This window comes from Musa acuminata, chromosome BXJ3-2 (genome assembly GCF_036884655.1).
Source record: "Musa acuminata AAA Group cultivar baxijiao chromosome BXJ3-2, Cavendish_Baxijiao_AAA, whole genome shotgun sequence".
Classification (NCBI taxonomy): domain Eukaryota; kingdom Viridiplantae; phylum Streptophyta; class Magnoliopsida; order Zingiberales; family Musaceae; genus Musa; species Musa acuminata.
Genome location: NC_088350.1, coordinates 35390092 through 35409767, shown reverse-complemented (window position 1 = coordinate 35409767; position 19676 = coordinate 35390092). Strand labels below are relative to the sequence as shown.

General features: G+C 37.0%; 2 protein-coding genes across 3 annotated transcripts; both read left to right on the top strand.

Annotated features, from left to right (window-relative positions):
- Nucleotides 1-806: 806 nt before the first annotated feature.
- Nucleotides 807-4116, top strand: LOC103976728 (exosome complex component RRP41-like). Its single transcript, XM_009392034.3, has 7 exons — nt 807-1113; nt 1274-1352; nt 2037-2139; nt 2224-2344; nt 2916-3004; nt 3619-3768; nt 3849-4116. Exons 1-7 carry the CDS (start codon nt 975-977, stop codon nt 3933-3935), a joined length of 768 nt encoding a protein of 255 aa, XP_009390309.1. The 5' UTR covers nt 807-974; the 3' UTR covers nt 3936-4116.
- Nucleotides 4117-4984: 868 nt separating this feature from the next.
- On the top strand, nt 4985-19228 carry LOC135631965 (uncharacterized). 2 transcript variants are annotated; one of them, XM_065140164.1, is made up of 20 exons: nt 4985-5231; nt 5330-5399; nt 6098-6140; nt 6874-6951; nt 7083-7167; nt 7252-7334; nt 7506-7563; nt 8133-8243; nt 8540-8597; nt 8752-8848; nt 9001-9033; nt 10664-10800; nt 12075-12145; nt 12224-12277; nt 13328-13470; nt 13641-13787; nt 14319-14552; nt 15070-15129; nt 18096-18326; nt 18901-19228. In XM_065140164.1, the coding sequence occupies exons 1-20, from the start codon at nt 5120-5122 to the stop codon at nt 19045-19047; spliced, it is 2052 nt and encodes a 683-aa protein (XP_064996236.1). In that variant the 5' UTR covers nt 4985-5119; the 3' UTR covers nt 19048-19228. The 2 variants fall into 2 exon arrangements, with proteins under 2 accessions (XP_064996236.1, XP_064996237.1); XM_065140165.1 differs by lacking the exon at nt 12224-12277.
- The last annotated feature ends 448 nt before the right edge of the window (nt 19229-19676 follow it).

The following is a 19676-nucleotide window of genomic DNA, read 5'->3' as shown; positions in this document are numbered from 1 at the left end:
ACCCTTTTCTTTTCTGCATCTTTACATCACATCTGTTGCCAGGATTAATCATCCTGCTTCTGAGTCCGAATCATACTAGAATTTAGCTGTTCGAGTTTAGCCCCATTTCACCTCCCAAACCATAGGAGGACTCTCTTGAGATCAACTTGCTCAACCTGCCTTACTGTGCTGTTACTGCCTGTAGTCTTATTTCGATGTGACTGGGAGAAGTAACAGAGTGAAACGAGAGGCATTTGAGATGCTCTGTCGGTGCAATTCTGGTCTCGAGTCCCGATCAACCACCACAGGTTTTTGATTTGAGGTTACAGTCATCTACACCGAACCGGTGGTTGCAGAACCGTGCTCGGAACATTCTTACAGGATCCTTCGTGTCCCCTAAAGCATGTTTAAGACACGGAAAGCTTCCGTGTTGACGACAAGGTTCTGCCATGCTTCGATGTGGAGGAGGACATCAAAGCGATGGAAGAACTCGCCGGAGTGTTCTGCGAGCAGTCTTGGGTGGTCTGCAACAACGAAGCCTCGAGACAGCAAGAATAAGGATTTGATTCCTTGGGAGAGACGCAGAGGGCCGTTCTTTAGCGGACCGCGGTTGACGCTACATGTATCTGTTTGACGGATATGGTGGGCCATCACCCTCCAAAGCCGGAGATCATGAGTTAGGTTCGGCGTCCTCGGGCAATTGTGGTCGAACCAAACCAGCTCCAGCGATTGGTTCGTTTCACGGGTTCACCGCGCTGCGCCTATCACTAAACCGAACCGAAACCCAACCCAATCCGGTCCATTATCTTCGTCGTGTGGGGTTCGGGTGTGAACCGGCTTCAAATTGCAGGCAGTTCGCAGGAGCCCTTCGCACGGTCCATTTCGTCGGTGCCGCCGCCGAGAGGGAGTGGAGAGCCCAGACGTGGCCGGGGGCACGGTGCGTCGGCGAGCGAGCGAGCGAGCGCACGCGAGAGGTAGACTCGTAGGAGGTAGAGATGGCTACGAACCCGTCGACGTACGCTCTGTCTCAGAGCTCGGACAGCAAGCAGCGGCTGCAGCAAAGGCGGAGACTGTTCCAGGAGACCGAATGGACTCGATCGGATGGGCGCAGCTTCCATCAGTGCAGACCTGCGTGTTCGTGTTCTCGACCCTTTACGGTCATTGTTAAACAATGACCGATTAGCTTTATGATTCGCCCGCGAGATGTTTGATGTTTTGCCCGTAAAACATCTTAGTTGTAGTATCATAACCGTGGAGTGGGAGCTTCATTAGGAATTGGTTTTTTGTCGTGCAGTTCTCAGGACAGGTGCTGCGAATGCTGCCTCTGGATCTGCTTATGCAGAATTTGGAGCGACCAAGGTCATTGTGTCTGTGTAAGTAAATTCCGCTCGTGCTAAGAATGTGAGCTTTCTGAGAAAATGTCTTCATGAATTATCTTTTGTCTTTGTTTGATATTATTAATGTTATACGGTATAACTCTCTGTAGGAAGTAAGCTTTTTGCGAATGATAAATCTGTACATAATGCCTTCATGGTCCTTTTTCTATCATCCACACTTAAAATTATCAATCCTGGTTCTCTCCTCTTTAACTAGAAAAATGAACTGACAAATGTTTTTGAGTTATGTACTTTTAAGTTTCGTCACTTTTTAGGTTACCAATTTGGATCATTTTCTAAACATGTATGGTGCCTACCGTGTCAATGTAACTCCTCAAGGAACGGATACGAGGGACAATTTAAACTTTAACTAAAACTAATTTTAACATTCGTTGTTGTTCATACAAGATAATATTGAATTGTTACTGTAAAAAAAAGATATTTGATCATCTAAACAGAATGAATGGAGCCTTTTCTGATTGATTTCCTTAATCATTGTTACTTAATGGTTTATATGAGGCCATGTTGCTTTTTAATTCCACTTAGGCTGTGCAAGTATGTTTGCATTGTCTTGAAACTGGTGCAAAATTTTCAATTAATAATCTTTTGAATGTAATTCTATGTGTGATTGGCTTTCTTTCCATGATCCTGCTGAGCGCTGTTGATAATTATTTTCTCCAGGTTTGGTCCAAGAGAGAGTAAGAAAGCTATGATGTATAGCGGTACTGGAAGATTGAACTGCAATGTCAGCTACACAACTTTTTCAACTCCAGTTCGTGGACAGGTTTTTGCCATCCTGATCTATGCATTCTGATTCTGTGACGGACTGAATATCATCTTACGATCATGTGAACAAATCAATGTGCAGGGATCAGACCACAAAGAGTACTCGTCGATGCTTCATAAAGCATTGGAGGGAGCCATAATTCTAGAAACATTCCCAAAGACTACAGTCGATGTTTTTGCATTGGTTCTGGAATCTGGTGGTGGTGAGTATCTAACTCCAATTTACTTTTGTGTCTTATTTATGTATACATTTTGTGGTTAAAGTTGTCCAATCATGTCAAAATTTTCATTCCTTGTGATTCCACTTTTTCTATTCTGAAAGAATGTTGGTAGTTGAGGAATCAATATGTCAATATTTGAACCAAAGCGATGGATAAGGATTGCCTAGTAGTGGTGTTTCTTCTGTATGCTTAAATAAATCTGTGGGACCTTTTAAAGTTGTATAGTCGGTTGAATTAGAAGAACTAATTGTCATATGTTCAGGCATCGCAGAAGAATATAGAAAAAGACTTCTTCACTTACGTATCTCTAGCACAAGGTGTCTTTTGGTTTATAAAACTTTTGGGTGGTTATGTTATCATGTTCTTTGATTTGTTTTTCAATATTATCATGAAAAGCATGTTCCCTTTGCTCTGGGAACCAAACAATTAGTTTTCTTCCTACTTTTCTTTAATCAGATTTTCGTAATGCTGTGCTTTTAAACATCTTCTTACATGCTTCAACGTATTGGCAGAGGGTTATGTGCTACCATATTTATATAATTTTTTTTTGTAGGAGATCTTCCAGTGATCGTAACTTGTGCCAGTCTTGCACTTGCAGATGCTGGAATTATGATGTATGACCTTGTTGCATCAGTTTCTGTGGTATGTTTATTCCTTTTACACATTGAGCAAACCAAGAGAGACTATGTGAATCAAATACTTCAAATTTCATGCTCATTTTCACCATTTCTTGTGTGCCGTACAATCATCACGTTTGTACTTTGAGGTTAGAGTGCATACACATTTTGATCTAGGTAGGCATAGTTTTTAAGTCCCTCATACAATATGCATTTGTGTTAATTCCTTATTATTAAGCATTCAGTATTATATATAATCAATTCTTCGGCTAAGGTTGATACAGGCGGTCATGTATTTGAAGACCTAATAATCGTCATTTCCTTCGTCATTAAATTCAATATTGCCATAATTATAAGTCCCACTAGGGGTCTTTTACGTGTGGAACCATGAAGAACCGTAGTCTTCTTCTCTACAAGAGCAGAATTATGGTACATGAACAAGAACCGTAGTCTTCTTCTCTCCAAGAGTAGAATTATGATACATGAACGTGTTAAATTATTCTAATCATGGATACCGTTGAGCTTCTATCTATCCTCTACATATTTTTAGATACACTTGTCATTGCTTCATCAACCTTTACATTAAATCCAATGCTTCTGATAGTTGATCTTGATTTACTTGGTGTCTCTTCTCCATAGTCTTGTTTTGGGAGAAATCTTGTCATTGATCCAACATCGGAAGAGGAAGCCTGTCAAGATGGAACCCTCATGATTACATGCATGCCCGCCCGAAACGAGGTCACGCAGCTAATGCTCACAGGCGAGTGGACAACTGCCAAAATTAACGAGGTAATTATATGCTTAGAAGGGGAAAAAGTTGTTCTCAATTATTTCAACCAAATTAACACATTGTCCTGTCCCATAAACAGGCAATGGAGCTTTGTCTTGATGCCTGCTCTAAGCTTGCTGAGATCATGAGGTCATGCCTAAAGGAAGCTGCTTCTGGGTCGAGCTAATACTTTGAAGTCTTCTCTAGCTGTTCATACAGTGTAACTTGACCCGACTCGGAAATTATTTTACAGAACTTGTGAGACTGATAGAAGTTCATGACAGATTTTTTCCCATCCCATTTATTTAGCTTGAAAATTTTGCTCCTGTGAATTACTGGATTGAAATATATTCAATTAATTTACTTCATGTAGCAACTGATCATTGAACTTTCTTAATTGGAAACTAAAATCTACAAATGCTTATGATTCTTTTTTTGATGGAGTTAATTAGGGGCCCAAAATATACTATGACAATTAAGGATTTATTGCCGGATACAAGTTAAATCAAATTAAAACAAAATATTGCCAAGAAAATCAAACTAAAATAGATCTATGTCAAAGACAATGGATCGTGTTTTTCTCGAGTCTTTTGGCCCATGAGAGTATAAAAGGGAATCGGTCAACTTAAACCCAATCATAATGTGGACAGTTTTCGGATATAAACTAAGCAAGTTTGATCGCTCAACTTAAACCCAATCCAAATTCTCGGGATGAACAGTTTTCCGATCACCTCCATCCATAACCTAAGTAGATCAATAATTCCATAGATGATATTAGAAAAAAGATGCATTGGGAAAAGTGCATGCTACAGATTAACACTAAAATTATGAAGGTTAACATGTAAAATTAAGATCAAACTAATCAATTACTTTCATTATATAACCAAAAATAATAGCTCATATATTAAAATTATAGTAAGATATCATCATCATTATCCCTCAATCCTTTGCCATAATTTTATTTTAGATAAAATTAATAAATATAGATATACACATATATATATATATATTATATTTTAGTCCTTTAGATATTGAAATTTAGAAACAAGTCCAACATATGTATATTAGACGCGTTCTTTCATTTTTAGTCCATTACAAATTAAATTTTACAAAAGAAGGTCTCTGGGATAATGTCACACGTAAAATTTGTTATTTTAGTCCCTTTGATATGTTTAATTATATAAAAGTTCCTGAAGCGGCTAAAATAGGACTTCACTTGCGCAGCTCCGAACAATACTGTAACAGATCATATTCCTCCTTTTTTCCCACAAATCTCGAGTCGCCCTTCGCTGCTCCGCCCGGTTTCCTTTTTTCCTCCCTCTCCCGCACCTTCTTCGAGGGTTCCTCCGTTCTCCTTCGCTTGCCTTCGCAATGGCGATCGCCGTCGCGAAGCGGTACTGGCTTCCCCTGGTCTTGTTCGCCCTCGGCTTCTTCTTCCAGCTCGTCGTCCTCCCTCGCTCCTTCCCCCCCTCTCACTACGACGGTACGCGATTTTTTCTTGGGCGGGACTTTCCTATTGCGGTTATGGGATCCCTCGAGCGTTCTTTATTCCTGATCCTTGATCCGTGATCCGGTGGCCAGTGCTCGGCTTGAAGAGGAATGCGTCGATCGAGGAAGTCGGCGTTGCGTATGACGAGCTGTCGTCCAAATTGTACTCTCCTTCCCTCTTCCTTTTCTGCGTTTTTCTTGGTTTATATCATTGGCATGAATTTTTCTGCCTTCTTCTGTCTGGTGTACGACTCTTTCGCGATTCCGTTTTTCTTTATATGGCAAGCGTCAGCAATTTTGTTGACAGCTTCTTGATTATTATTATTATTATTATTATTATTATTTTTGTCTTCTTTAAGTGAATTTTGTTGTTCATGGTTTGTTAATAGCTTCAACGCTGCCTGTAAATGCACTTGTGCTTGGGATCACTGAGTAATATGTAGAGATAATATACAGGATTTGATTTACTCGAATAATTCTTAGCCACCGAGGCAGGGTTACAAACTCACTTATTAACTTAGTATATGCTGTTTGCAAGCCAAAACATATAGAAACTTATGTCAATATAGTGTTTGCAAACCGAAAAATTGCCTTTCAAATGTTTTTCTTTTATGTTTATTAGAAACGCTACGTCCTTGAGAAGAATAATTTTGCTATCCTTTTATTGGCCGTCAACTGGAATCTTGCTTGCCAAGTGTTTATGCAACATTATTAGAAACACTATGTTGCACTTCAGATAACTCTTTGTTCCTTAAATTTCCTTGTACTGATGGAGACCTTTCCTTCTGTACCTTTTCTTTAAATTCAATTGTTGTCCTTGGCACTAAGCGCTTGCATACTGTAACTTGATAACTGTTTCAGGTTCTTGGAATTGGACCCTCCAGTCACGACCGAACTCGTTAAGGTGTGTTATAAATTATTGTCTTCTAGTATTTCGTCATTTGAAGGTTCTCCAGATGGCCTATGTGATTCTTTTAGAATGACAACTGAAATTGCTTTGTATTTGTTACTATTCAGTAGAATTTCTTTCCTTTGCCTTTTTGTTTTTTTAACTTTCACCCAGATTTTGATTGATTTGGTGGAAGAAGTTCTCATTAATATATTCTGTGCCAAAATCTGTAGAAGGGCCACTCTATTTAGTCTACATTGAGCTTTCAAGTGGGTGGATAAGTATTTTCTTTTCTGAATATTGGTTCGTAGAACCAGTTTACTTTACTAGAGAGCTTAAAATTGATTTTTTTCCTTATGCTTAAATCTGCAGCTTTTTGTAGCTGAAGTTTCAGAATACCACTAAAATTTGGCTTTCATGTTAGCCATTTCTGCTGATAGAAAAAAATTCCTCCTTCCTGCCATACCTAAGGTGTTTGCCTTTAAGTGTGTCCAAAAAGGTCACCAAATGTCTGATATAAGCTGTCGTTTCTTTTCTAATATGCTTCCAGAAGTTGTTTCTTGTTATACAGTGGAGCTTAAATCGAGATGTTCTTGTATACTAACATTTGAATGATATTCTTGTATACCAGAAGTTGTTTCTTTGGATCACCAAATGGTTCATGTAGGAAGCCCCATTCCAGGCTGAGGGTTTATATGTTATCTTTCAATAGTTAGATATATAGTTCAAAGTTTTGTTGTTCTCGCAGATTCGTTATGCATTTGAGCTTTTGACAAATCCCTTAGGGAAGAGAGATTATGATCTTTTTGGCATTGATGAACAGCTGGTTAGTTCCATCTATTTTTATAGCTGTAAAACTTATTTAGGTTTTATAGTAACAAGCTTGTTATTTGGTTTATTGTTTCACTACAAATGATTATGATATATAGATGGTTTGTTTTTGTCCCCTGACTTTAGCATGTCATTAATAAAGTTGTGAATCAATATGGTGGAGAGACCTTCTCAAAGATAGACCTTCCGCTGATTAATGCATCTTTACTGGGTACATTTTACTTCCAGCAAATACATACATGTAATAATTGTGTGCCTTTCTGAGTTGGTGTTTATATACAATCTTGTGTTTTAGGTTTGTTCAGTGATGCACCTAATAAGTTGACACCTGAGGAGGTCATTTCTGTAATTGGGAAATCAGAGCCATTGCTCATACAAGTAAGTCCATGGAATATTTTTCTAATAATACTTTTTGTTCAAAATCAATTTAATCCATTTGACAATTAAACACAAGAAGCATGAATCATGCTACTAGTAAATATTATTACCAGGAGAAAATTGTACAAGAACTGCAGCAGCATGACTTTTTTTTTCATACTCATGAATAAGGTTTATTCTCTTGGGAGTCCTCGTTGTGCGCAATTCATCGGCGCTTGGAAGATGATAGGTACAACATTTACTTCAACACATGTAGTTATTTAGTTATTTTATTGCATGTTGAGCCGTGTCATAGTTGTTTAGAGCTTATAATGCCATAACTTTATTGCATGTCGAGCTTATTGTCTTGTACAACTCGATAGCAGTCAGCTTAACACCTGGTAAGCTCGGTGCGAGCTTATCAGGCAACAAGCACGGTGTCGATCGATACAGCCAAAACTTTATACCATGCCATGTGCTTTGTATCCTGTGTTGCTCAAGACCTTAACCATTTAGTTTTTTCTGTTTACCTTTGAAGCTATGGTATGCATTTGACGAACTTCACTAGTTTTCATCAAGTAAGTGAAATCATTGTAATAGCTTGTAAATATATTTGCAGATAAATAATTTTGTTTAATTTAGTAAGCTAAACTACTGCAGTTTCTAATGCTTCACATTATAATCTTGTTATGTGATGCATGCTATCTATTTGATGCCTTCTAGTTCCATCTTTTTGTTTTTGGTGGCATCAACATTTAAGGTATTTTCTCCCATGATTTAATTTGCTAATATCTTGTTACCTGGTCTTGTGCAAGCTAGGAAGTTTATTGGAAGGTGTTGCACAGACTGGCATGGTGGAACTTGGTGATGTTCAACTGGCATCTTACCTTGCAGAGACAATGTTCACCAAGCAACCATATTTTCGGAAAGGTATGGATTAGTAATTTTATTACTTGCATTTCTAAGAAACCAGGAACTAGTTTAAATTTTGTTGTATCATCATTGTCCACTTCCACCACAAAATCAATATGTAGTTACTGAAACAGCAAAGGTTTGTTGATTACATAGCACGCAGACTTATTTCCATATATTAAAATGGCTGGTGACAATGTTCTACTTTTCGCCTAAGAATAAATTAGTGGAAAGTTAAATGTTATGTTGATACTGCATTCTCTAATGGAAGTAATATTGGCTAACTTTCACATTCTCATTCATGATTCGTATAGGTCTGCCTGCCCTTGTTGCATTTCCTCCTAATTGTTCAAATGCTAATTGCTATGTGAGGTTAGTGATGTTACATCTTTTTATGATTTCAATGTCAATATGCTAACTACAACACAGCTGTCATTCCTTATTTTTATAAAACTTTATTATGTTTAATTGTTGAAACTTCTTCCTAAGTAGTTATTGGCATTTGTGACTTTTTTTACTTCTGTAGGTATGATGGGCAGTTCTCAGTTGATGCAATTGTTGACTGGATGGCAACAGACATTATTGGTCTACCTCGCATTCTTTACCATTCAAAAGAATCTTTGGTATTGCATACTAATGATTTTCTAACTGCTTAGCAAGTTTTTGATATCTTCTGAGTTATGTTGACAGGATTCATGCTTTAATGAAATTCCTCATGATTAAGTTTGGTTTTGATTTTCACTAAACACCATATTCTGTTATACATTTATTTCAGGCGAAGTTCATTGTAACAAGTGGTCGACATAAGGTACTGACTGTGTTGGACAGTTGAGATCCAAAGACTATTTATTTAAAATGCAATAGTAGCTGTTATATCCTTAATGTTTTTCTAGGTACTACAGAGACTAGTTTATTGGGCAGCTTATGTTGCAAAGTAATAAAATTGTTAAGCTGGTGTATTTTCGTTGTTGCTGGTGGCTAATCTTCTATTCTATCAACTGAAAATGTTGTTTGTAACAAAATTTTCTTTTTGTTTACTTGTTGTAGATACAATTTTTTTGTTTGTTTTCTTAGGTGATCATAAAAGAAATGGAAGGGCAGTTTGTAAATTTTCTTCTTTCATATTTTTAGAAAAGAAAAGATGACCTATATTCTGTGGCAGAAGGTATCTAACTCAACTGATCTGGTTGTGTGCTGCCATTATATGTGCACATTGGCATGGTTTGACATGATAACTTCGTTGCTGGTTGTCTATTTTGTCATTTACGCACAAAATTGTACCGCTTCGACTATTTAATTTCAGCAAGCTGTAGACTGAGATTAATGACACCTGGTTTAGAGTTTTGGAATGACAATCTGGTTTAGTTTTGTGATTTTGACTTAGAAAGCTCATGGAGGAGGAAATAATGTTGCCTGATGCTCATTTATAAGAATGACATTTGCAATAGTGCAAATATCATATATGTCCGAGCTGAATTTCCTTAAAATTTATTGTGAGCAAAACAATGTTCTATACTGAAAATTAAGCCACTGTCTTTACCCTAATATCTTGCAATGCATCCTATTCAGAAATAGAAAAGGGATTATGTTAATTTCTTCACTTATCTACCACCATGTTTCAGCAAGCATAATCTGAACATATGGTATGACTCAGCAGTTGATCTAATGTGATCATTCTTAATTGTGTAGCTTGGGCCTCTTTGTCTTTATTCCACAATGTTCCAATCACTTGTGTGGAAAATATTGTACGATATCAACATAATACCAACAGTGCAACTAATTTATCATTTTTTCTTCAATAATATATCTTTGTGTACTGGATACCATTCTGACATGCTATTACTGATCTGAGAGAGGAACAGTGCAAGATCAGCATCTAAGTTCAATTTGTCGACTTAGACGGTTGAGTTTTTTTTTTTTTTTTTGAAAAAGTGCAGTGGGCACCATCTCAAACTTTATAATGTTAGCCTTTGTGAGGGTTTGTTTGAGATACTGCAGTTGGCTGCAGAGTCATGTGTTACTTTAATTCCATGTAGTTGTTCACTTGTTCAATCTTTCTCTGAATACGTCTTTGAGCCTATACTTAGATTTATGTCAATTATGTTGGATCTATGGCATTATGTATTCTTTTAGTTATATTGTAATCCTAGTGTGAGTAATTTACATGTGGGCATTTATGTTGTGTTAAAAAGCAACGTGTTGCTAATTTTCATGATAGTTTCTGTAAAGAGACAAGACTTAATGGTTAACAAAAAGACTTAAGCTCTCCCAAGTACATGTGTGATGAAATGGAAGGCAAGTCATATTAGCTCTTGAGGTTATTCACTTCCTGGCATGAGAGTATGAAGAACATATTTTAAAGCAACAAGTTGACAATATCTTGTCAAAAAACAAATTACACCATGTCACTCATGTATTTAACTATCTATGGCTCACAGGTCAAAGTCATTTGCTTCTCAAAAACTGGGGAACGTGCCGCTCCAGTCATACGCAAGGCTGCCAAAGATTATCAGGCGGAAGCATCTTTTGCATTTGTTTTGTGGAAAGAACCGGAGTTCTCCCTTTGGTGGAACATGTATGTTTTTTCATGCCAATTAATTTCCTTGAATTTCATCATGAACAATCGATATGCAACTGGAGTGTGTGCTAAAGTGTGCCACTCTCAATTAAATTCACTTAAGAGGTCTTTGTTCAGGTAATCAATGTCTCCGCAAGAAGGTGTTTTTTTAAGTATATTTATTTAAAAGAATAGAAGGGATATACTTTTGGGCAAGTTCTTTTTTTTTTTTCATCATCTAACATTAAAGGTTTATCCCCGTTTGATGTGAATCTGTTTTGGCCTTTGTTTTGTCTTCTACATCCAAAGTTAATCGACAATTTTGGTTATTGGGGCTTGATAAACTACGACATTTGTGTTGGTTTTTGAATCCAAATCTTGGTTAGTCTTTTTGAAGAATGTTTAGGATCACGGTGTCGAGCTTGGATATCTACCTTTTGGCCATGTACCTTCCAGAGGCTACTTTGTGATGTTATGGAATAAGTAGAGACATGTTCAATGATTTACCCATTGTTTGTCAATCTTTGGCAGTTATGGTTGGTTGTTAACAAAGACAAGTCAACTATTTGTTGACTAAAAGAGACTTAGCACTTGCCTAACTACCTAACATAGTAGGAAAATTAAGTATGAAAATTCTTAAAAATAAGAACGCATGACAGATAATTATGACAATAACCATAAGATTGACTTATCTTTGATGCAACTTAATCAATAGACAATCTTTTTATTTGGCTCAAGATAAACTTGGTCTCAGAATTTTCATCCTGTGGTCATTTGCTTTATTATGTTTTACCATAGAAAGTCCAAGGCCTGTCTCTTCATCATTATAGCATGCAATTGTGTTCTGGTATATTTTAGTTTTGATGTTCTATTTAGGTTTGAAAGGCTTGAGGCTTATTAATCTTGAACATCACCAGGAAAATTCTGTCAATCAGAATGAGCTGTGCATGATTTAACTGTGGATCAAATTTACAGTTATCTCTTGAACTCCATGTGATGGCCTGCGTATCAATAATATTCACCACTCAAAATGTAGAGTTATTTACATTTCCATGGCATTATTTTTGTATCATGCATTATGTTACTTTTAGATAGATTGATTTTAGATGTTTTACCCAAGGATGTTGTTCCTATACCTTCTTTGCATCGTGCGCTATGATTTACACTGACATTTGCCAATTGAGATGACAATTCTCATTCCTGTATATCTGTGAAAACAATGTCCTATCCTTGTTTTTATTGTTCTGCTGTGCAAACAAGTGTAACAAACTCTTTTTCAACTTTATCATTAGGTTTGGTGTGGAATCAGCACCTGCTTTTGTATTTATGAAGGATACATATTCAAAACCATTCGTCTACCATGGTATGCTTGGACATTTGTTCCCCATCTATAATCAAGATTGATAACTTGCTGGTCATTGTGGATCTCCTTCTGTTGTAGGAGCTCTGGAAAGTTCACAGTTTCAGAAGATAATGGAAGATTATAAGCAAAATGGTATATTTAAAAATTACTGACATTTTGCGACTGGTTTACAAATTTCCATCCAGAACTATTTATAAGTTAATTTATCTTACTTAAACCACAAGGAAAAGAAATGGAGAAGAAGCATTATTGCTTGTACCTTGATTAAACTCTACTTTTTTTATGCTGTTTTATGAAAGGAGTTGAAGTTGTCAATTCTTTTCCCCTTCAAAGATTTATGTTTCAGGTGTATAGGATCAAAAACCTGTCTGATCTGTTTTTGGTCAAACTAGGCCAGTTCACCTCCACTGAACATTAAATATTGAAAATGCCTGAAAATTGTTTATAAGGGCTGAGTTTTATGCTGTTATTTAAATCCTAGTGACTTGTAGAATGAGAATTAAATAAGTACATTTTCCTAATGATTTAGGTGATCATATATCATTATAAAAATTTTTGGTATTTGTGAACAGCCATTATGGCACTTGGTGAGATTTTCAAGTCGTTTATCAAATAGGATGCATCTCAGGGTAACATAGGTTCTCCACTTAAGATCAATCCACCACCATAGTGTCTTCTGCTCAGAACTGGTAGATGTAGTATCCAAGAGTTGAAATTGATGAACTAAAACCTTAGAAGGACTAAGTATGGAGACTCGAGTAAAAGATGCTTCTTCAGTATATTACTAGAGGAATTAGTTTAAAGTTTATACTATATACTACAATAACATAATTGTATACAATAGAAGAGATAGTAAAAGAGAAACTTCAAGAGATGGTCAAAGTTGAAGATTGCGTAGTCTACTTGTAAACATATATTAAATTACCTTTACTGTCTTGTATATTTGTGTTATCTGTTTTTCTTATTGATGCTTTTGGATGTCACTACATTAGTGGCACAGATTCGAGTACATTCTCTTTGAATACTATTCTTTGGGAATTATGTGGTCAACTATATAATGTATATATTCAATCCTTGTATGTTTAGTGTATTTAACATCTTAATGAGCAAATAGTACATAGTTGGTATCTGGTATAATTTCAATGAGAAAAATGAGATGATGAAGATTCTTTTGGCATCCAGAACTTCCTCAACTAAGGAGTGTAACATCTATGGAGCTAGGTTGTGATGCAAGAGGTTTTTCTCGTGCTGGGAATGACACTTTAACCTGGTATTGCCTCGTTCTTGTTGGACGTGCAGGCCGCACAATGGCTCAGATGCGTGAGGTCAGTTTAGTTTTCTTGGATTTTTTTTTTTTGGTTAATTAGTTGCAGCCGAATGTGGCTGTCAATTTGTTTTTGGATTATCATTTAATTTAATATTTTTTACTTAATTAGGTGCACTTTCTTATGAATTTTCTATCTTGTTCCATCACATGTAACTGAAACTATTATAGACCATGTACAGGGTCCGAGATATGCTAATGACTGGTGATGATTCAGATTATGCCAGAAATGTTAACGCTTCAGTTCCTATGGTAGCTGCCACTGCCGTGAAAGAGAATCGTTTAACATTTACATGGCTTGACGGAGATGTTCAGCTGGTGAGTTATTTTGCATATATTTCATATCTTCTTTTTTGGTCTGTTTTAGTTCATATGTACACATATAAGTATCTATATGGAAGTAATTTTTGAAGATATATCCACAAACATGGCCATCTTTATGATTTTGTATATGATTCTTGAAGGCAATGATGATTGCGGATTACAAGCTTAAATAAAATTCTAAGAAACTTTTGGGTTTAGATGGATAATGTGGTGGACCAGACTGATCTTCCATGGGCCAGTTGTCAATTGTGATGATATGGACGGTATCAGATAACAAACAAGAGCTTCTCCCTCCCTCATAAGATATTGTCTTGTTCTGTAATTTCAGTAAGGTCAAACTTGTCCACTTTTACTTAACCTTGTTGTTGGACAAAATTTCAGAACATCTAGGATCATTTTTGGTTTTTTTATATTTTCTGCATTATTTTGTGTAATAGGGTAAAACAATATGTTTCAACTAAATCATTCTTCAGTTTTTAAATGTAATTTTATAGTTTCAGCTTAATGTTTGTGACTTCCATGCAGAAATATTGTCAGTTTTTCCTCGATTCAGAATTCTATAAAAGTTGTGGCCCCCGAAGGTATGAAAATGATATTGATGTGCCTCAAATATTCATTGTACGTTATTTAAGAAACTCATCAGAGGACAATGTGGAGGCCGATAAGTGGAAACATTTACGGGACCAGTATATGGGAAAAGACGCTAATGCTGCCTCCCAGCTTATTGCTAGATATACTGGTTCTGATGATGTCAAAGAGGTACGTACTTTAGCATTGAGTTTCTGTTAGAAATCTGCATTTCTTACTCTAATGCACTCTCTTTGTGAACTCATTTGGTGTAAAATTATCTGCATTGATGACAATCCTAAGATCATGTATATTGTTTACTTTGTGAAGTGGAAACTTAAATGAAGTAATCAAATTTGTTGCATTCCAAGGTCTTTCTGATTGTACTTACAAATAAAGGGCAGCCCAGTTCATGAGGCTAATTGTACTTACAAACAAAGGGCGGCTCAGTTGAGGACACTCATGCCATTGTAGGGTTTGGGAGGGGTCTTCTGTTTGTAGTATAATTTAAACTCTTCTTTTGGGTTAATGATACTTATACTGTCATGCTAAGTTTAACGTTCAAGTATCAGCTCATATTGCATGACGTGGTCATATTGTTACTAATATAAGTTGATATTTGGTCTTCGTTTAACATGTAGTCACTGCTATGCCGTAACCAATACTACACTATGATTAACTAGTCATTCTGTTATGGACTAATATGCAGATAATTCAATGGATATCACATATTATAGAGCGTGGTGACACTAGAGAATACCCATATTTTGTAAGTGTTTCTTTTCCCTTGTAATTAGTTTTTAGTAGTTTATACATGACTGAGGTATACAAGCTTCTTATGCAAACCTTCTCTTGAAAGCATTGTGTTCCTTCTTTAATTGAAGGGCATTGATGGTGAATTAGTGTAACTTTAATGTTTGGCAAACTTGTTTATTGTGGCATTCTGTATCTTTTAGTCCACATAACTGTGCACTGGTTATAGATGTATAACGACCTCTTGTTTTTTTCTTTCTTTGATGGTTCTTCTATAGTGAGTTCGTATGATCCACTTAATGGATCAAGGATGTTTGATATTTTGCAACTGTAATAAATCATCAAGAACTATCACTAGAGATGCTCACCACCAAATATCAGATTAACATATTAACCTTTCCAATAATATGCTTATGACAAACTTTATATGTTCTTCATACAGGACCCTGTCATCTGTGCTGTTAGCCACTTGTTGCCTATAACACAGTCAATGATGAAGTCTTTTATTCTATATGACACAAACTTCAAAGATACATGTTTTATCTTTGGTTGCAAATATAGGGTAGAGATACTTGGGTGATCCAGGATTCATGTTGAACACTTAATATTTCTTTTTTTAAGTAATATTTAAAAATTTTTGATGACATATTATGGATATTTCCTGAGTTTCAGTAGCCTTCCTTTTTGTCAATGAAAACATCTTATGAAGGTCATCCTTACTGAGCATCTGATAGTTCTCAATAGATTATGAATATGTCTTTCATCTTGCTTTACTTTTCATTATTAAATTTTAAGTCTACGTGGTGACTTTGTGGCAGTGATTTAAAAAGGCGCTCGGGCGCTCGCCTAAGCGTTCGGGAGAGGCGAGGTGAGGCCCGAGCGCATCGCTAAACTTTCAGGCGGCGCGCTTCAAAGAGGCGTCACCTGGGCGCTCGCCCGAGCCCAGGCGCTAGGCGCTTCAGGCAAGCTCCTGGGTTAAACCAGGCTACCGAACCAGGATTTTAGGTCTGGTTCGGTCTCCGGTGGTTAGTTGGTTCAATCGAACTAACTAAAACCGATATCAGCTGTCGCTATCCAACCCTAACCCTGCTCGTTGCCGTTGCCGCTATCGCTGCTCATCGCTGTCACCGCTCCTGCTGTCGTTGTCGCTGCTTGTCATTGCCGCTACTGCTGCCGTTGTCGCCGCTCCCACTCCCGCTGCCGCTGCCTCCTTACACTCCCACTCCCGTTGCCGTTGCCTCTTTACACTCCCGTTGCCCTTTTTAAACTCTCGCTGCCGCTGTCTCCTTATACTCCCGCTCCCGTTGTCGTTGCCTCCTTACCAATGATTTAAAAAGCGCTAGGCGTCAAAAGACGCTAAGATTCAAAAACGCTCGAGGCACTCGCCGGAGTGAAGCGAGGCGCTAAAATATAAAAATATATAATATAATTAATAAATATAATTATTTAAAATTTTAAATAAAATATGCTATTAAATTAAGAAAATTAACAGTATTAAAATCAAAATAATATAATATTAATCTAATAAATACAAATACTATTATTAGTATATTGTTAACAGTATACAGTATACTGTTAACAGTATACATAAAGAGAAGAAGGAAGATGAGTGTAAGGGGGTGCTGACTGAGAAAAGAGGAAGCGGGAGGGGGAGCAGCGGGAGCGGGAGCGGCAACGAGCAGGGTTAGGGTTGGGTAGCGACAGCTAATATCGGTTTTAGTTGGTTCGATTGAACCAACTAACCACCGGAAATCGAACCATACCTAAAATCCTGGTTTGGTCGCCTGGTTTAACCCAGGCGCTCGCCCGAAGCGCCTAGCGCCTGGGCTCGGGCGAGCGCCCAAGTGGTGCCTCTTTGAAGCGCGTCGCCTAGAAGTTTAGCGAGGCGCTCGGGCCTCACCTCGCCTCTCCCGAACGCTTAGGCGAGTGCCCGAGCGCCTTTTTAAATCACTGCAGTCCTTACGCTCCTGCTGTCGTTGTCGCTTCCTCTTTTCTCGGTCAGCACCCTCTTACACTCCTCTTCCTTTTTCTCCTTCTGTATACTGTTAACAGTATACTAATAATAGTATTTGTATTTATTAGATTTAATAATATATTATTTTAATTTTAATACTGTTAATTTTTTTTTAATTTAATAGCATATTTTTATTTAAAATTTTAAATAATTATATTTATTAATTATATTATATATTTTTATATTTTAACGTCTCACTTCGCTCGGGCGAGCACCTGAGCGAGCGCCTAGCACCTCGGGCATTTTTGAACCTTAGTGCCTTTTGACGCCTATCGCTTTTTAAATCACTGCTTTGTGGGTCATGTTGCTCTCAAAATTAACTTCTTTAATGTATAGCTTATGTATGTTTGTTTGTAACTGGTTGTTACTTCCATTATTATTATATACGTCAAATTTTAATCATAGTAAGTATTTTCATACCATGGCATTTTAAAGACTGTCTGAATTTCCAGTATGGAGTTTGGTTACCATGTTGTATTTGCCCTTTATTATGGTTCAGGACAGGTTATTGTGTAGTTCTTATGTCTTTTGCAACAACAACAGTAACAAAGTTGTAAAGTCTCAATTATTTGGGGTCTGCTATATGGATTTTTTGTGTTATCGAGGCCTATTAAATTAATGTGGATGTTACACTTGTGTCCTACATTGATCCCTTTTCTGGATAGCAACTATTTTAGCCTAAAAAGTGTAGCATGATAGTTACATTGATGATTGTTGGACAACACTGATGGTTAAAGACATTGCAGAATGAATGGCTTTTAGATCCTTATTGTAAATTGAGCTGTGTTTGCTGAAGTATAATTTTATGCTATCTGGATATGCTTTTGCTTGTATTTAATTATAGGTTCATATATTACAATTTCTGGTTTTAACTAACAAAGTTTTTTCCAATTGAGAATTAGATACCTCAGATATGAACAAAGTTTATCCGCTGCAATATTTATGACTCTTTTTCGTGACTAATGCAGACATTTACAAGTCCAGAGCTTGTCGCTGAGGATTCAGTTACAATCTGGTCGAAATCACAAGGCATTGTACCTTCTAGGGAGAGTATAAAACGCAAATTAAAAAAACTTTATTTCTATATCAGTGATTTGGTGACAGATCCGAGGATAGGCCCAAGCCTTCTCTTGGGTGCATGCTTATCTTTTGCAACCATTTGGCTGCAAAAGAATCGGACAATTCAGTCTGCTACACCAGTAAGTCACCAAAAAGTATTATCAATTCAAACCTTTTCCATGCATTTATTTTATTTATTGCTCGTGCTGTGGAAGTAGGCATTGTTTTTTTTTTTTACTTTTTGAATTGTTCTTGCAGTCCTCCTGACCATATGGATCCTTTTTGTTATTAATGATTAGAAGGAATCCTTTCGTGTTATTCCTTCTAACCATAACCGAACCGATGAATAAAGAGTCATCCTAAAATGATTGCAAGCGATTTTCAGTTTCTCCATTGCACATCTACTTTATTTTGAAGTGCTTTTACCTTTGCACAAGACATACCCCTCGAATAACCACCAAAAAAAATTTTGTAGTCCAGCTGCTTAAGAGACTAGAATCAAGAAGTACGCTTTAACCAGCTGCAGCATGAATATAGCATACTGCTTTCAAGATTTGAATCAAGTCACCCCTCTTGAAGCTTTCACCATATTGAATAGCTGTGGCAGTTGTTAATGATAATGTGGTCACATGGCTTACATGCATCTTTTTTTTTGGTTGGATCTAGTGTTTTTGCCAATGCAGTCTTTAAGAACACTTGTATATTGATATGCAGGGTGATGATACAACCGACAGTGCAAGAAGGCGCAGCAATAGAAAGGGGAGGGCAAGAAGCTCAACTCATGGTGAGCCTTCCTCCATCACCGATGAAGAACCCAAGGATGCCCATCAGCTGCTATCATCAGGTTCCGACTCGGAGTAGCCTTGTAATTTATATTGGAGCAGAGGAGCACGGGGGTATTTGAAATTATCGTGCAATGGCACATCACTTTTGAATATCTTTATCGTCAGACTGGAAAGAAGAAAAAGATTTTGCATGTCACTCACGGGGAAGAGAAGATTAAAGATTATTTCTCAACCAATTGATTGATGAGCTTTTTGAATTGAGGATTTGCATGTGATTGCAATGAACTGAAAATATGTCGGATTTAACATGTGAGTTGATCGGTTGGGTGTACGTGTATGTACACTAACATGTGAGTTGATCGGTTGGGTGTACATGTATGTACACTAACATGTGTGAGTTGATCGGTTGGGTGTACATACATGTACACCTTCCTGGCGAGCCATCTAAGCTCGATTCTCCCTTCCCCAATGAAAGAATGGAGTTGGAGGTCTCGATCCGAGTTAGGAACCAAAGTGGCTGATTTGAGGGTCGATATAAGGTTGAGTTGCTGAGAAAAAGAAGAAGCTCAACAAGTTGATTATTAAAAAGAAAGCCAGAGAGAGACACCACACCAACGTGGTGTTATCCGAGAATCTACCAAAGCACAAAAAATTTATTTTTTTTTTCTTATATATATAAAAAAAACAGCGGAAAATAGAGAACAA

Excerpts from the sequence above, each read along its gene's own strand:
- LOC103976728 (XM_009392034.3), top strand. The coding sequence starts at position 975 with ATGGCTACGAACCCGTCGACGTACGCTCTGTCTCAGAGCTCGGACAGC. Across the intron at positions 2,140-2,223 it reads CAACTCCAGTTCGTGGACAG|GGATCAGACCACAAAGAGTA; the intron begins GTTTTTGCCATC and ends ATCAATGTGCAG. Across the intron at positions 3,005-3,618 it reads TTGTTGCATCAGTTTCTGTG|TCTTGTTTTGGGAGAAATCT; the intron begins GTATGTTTATTC and ends TCTTCTCCATAG.
- LOC135631965 (XM_065140164.1), top strand. The coding sequence starts at position 5,120 with ATGGCGATCGCCGTCGCGAAGCGGTACTGGCTTCCCCTGGTCTTGTTC. Across the intron at positions 13,471-13,640 it reads CAATGGCTCAGATGCGTGAG|ACCATGTACAGGGTCCGAGA; the intron begins GTCAGTTTAGTT and ends AAACTATTATAG. Across the intron at positions 14,553-15,069 it reads GTTCTGATGATGTCAAAGAG|ATAATTCAATGGATATCACA; the intron begins GTACGTACTTTA and ends ACTAATATGCAG.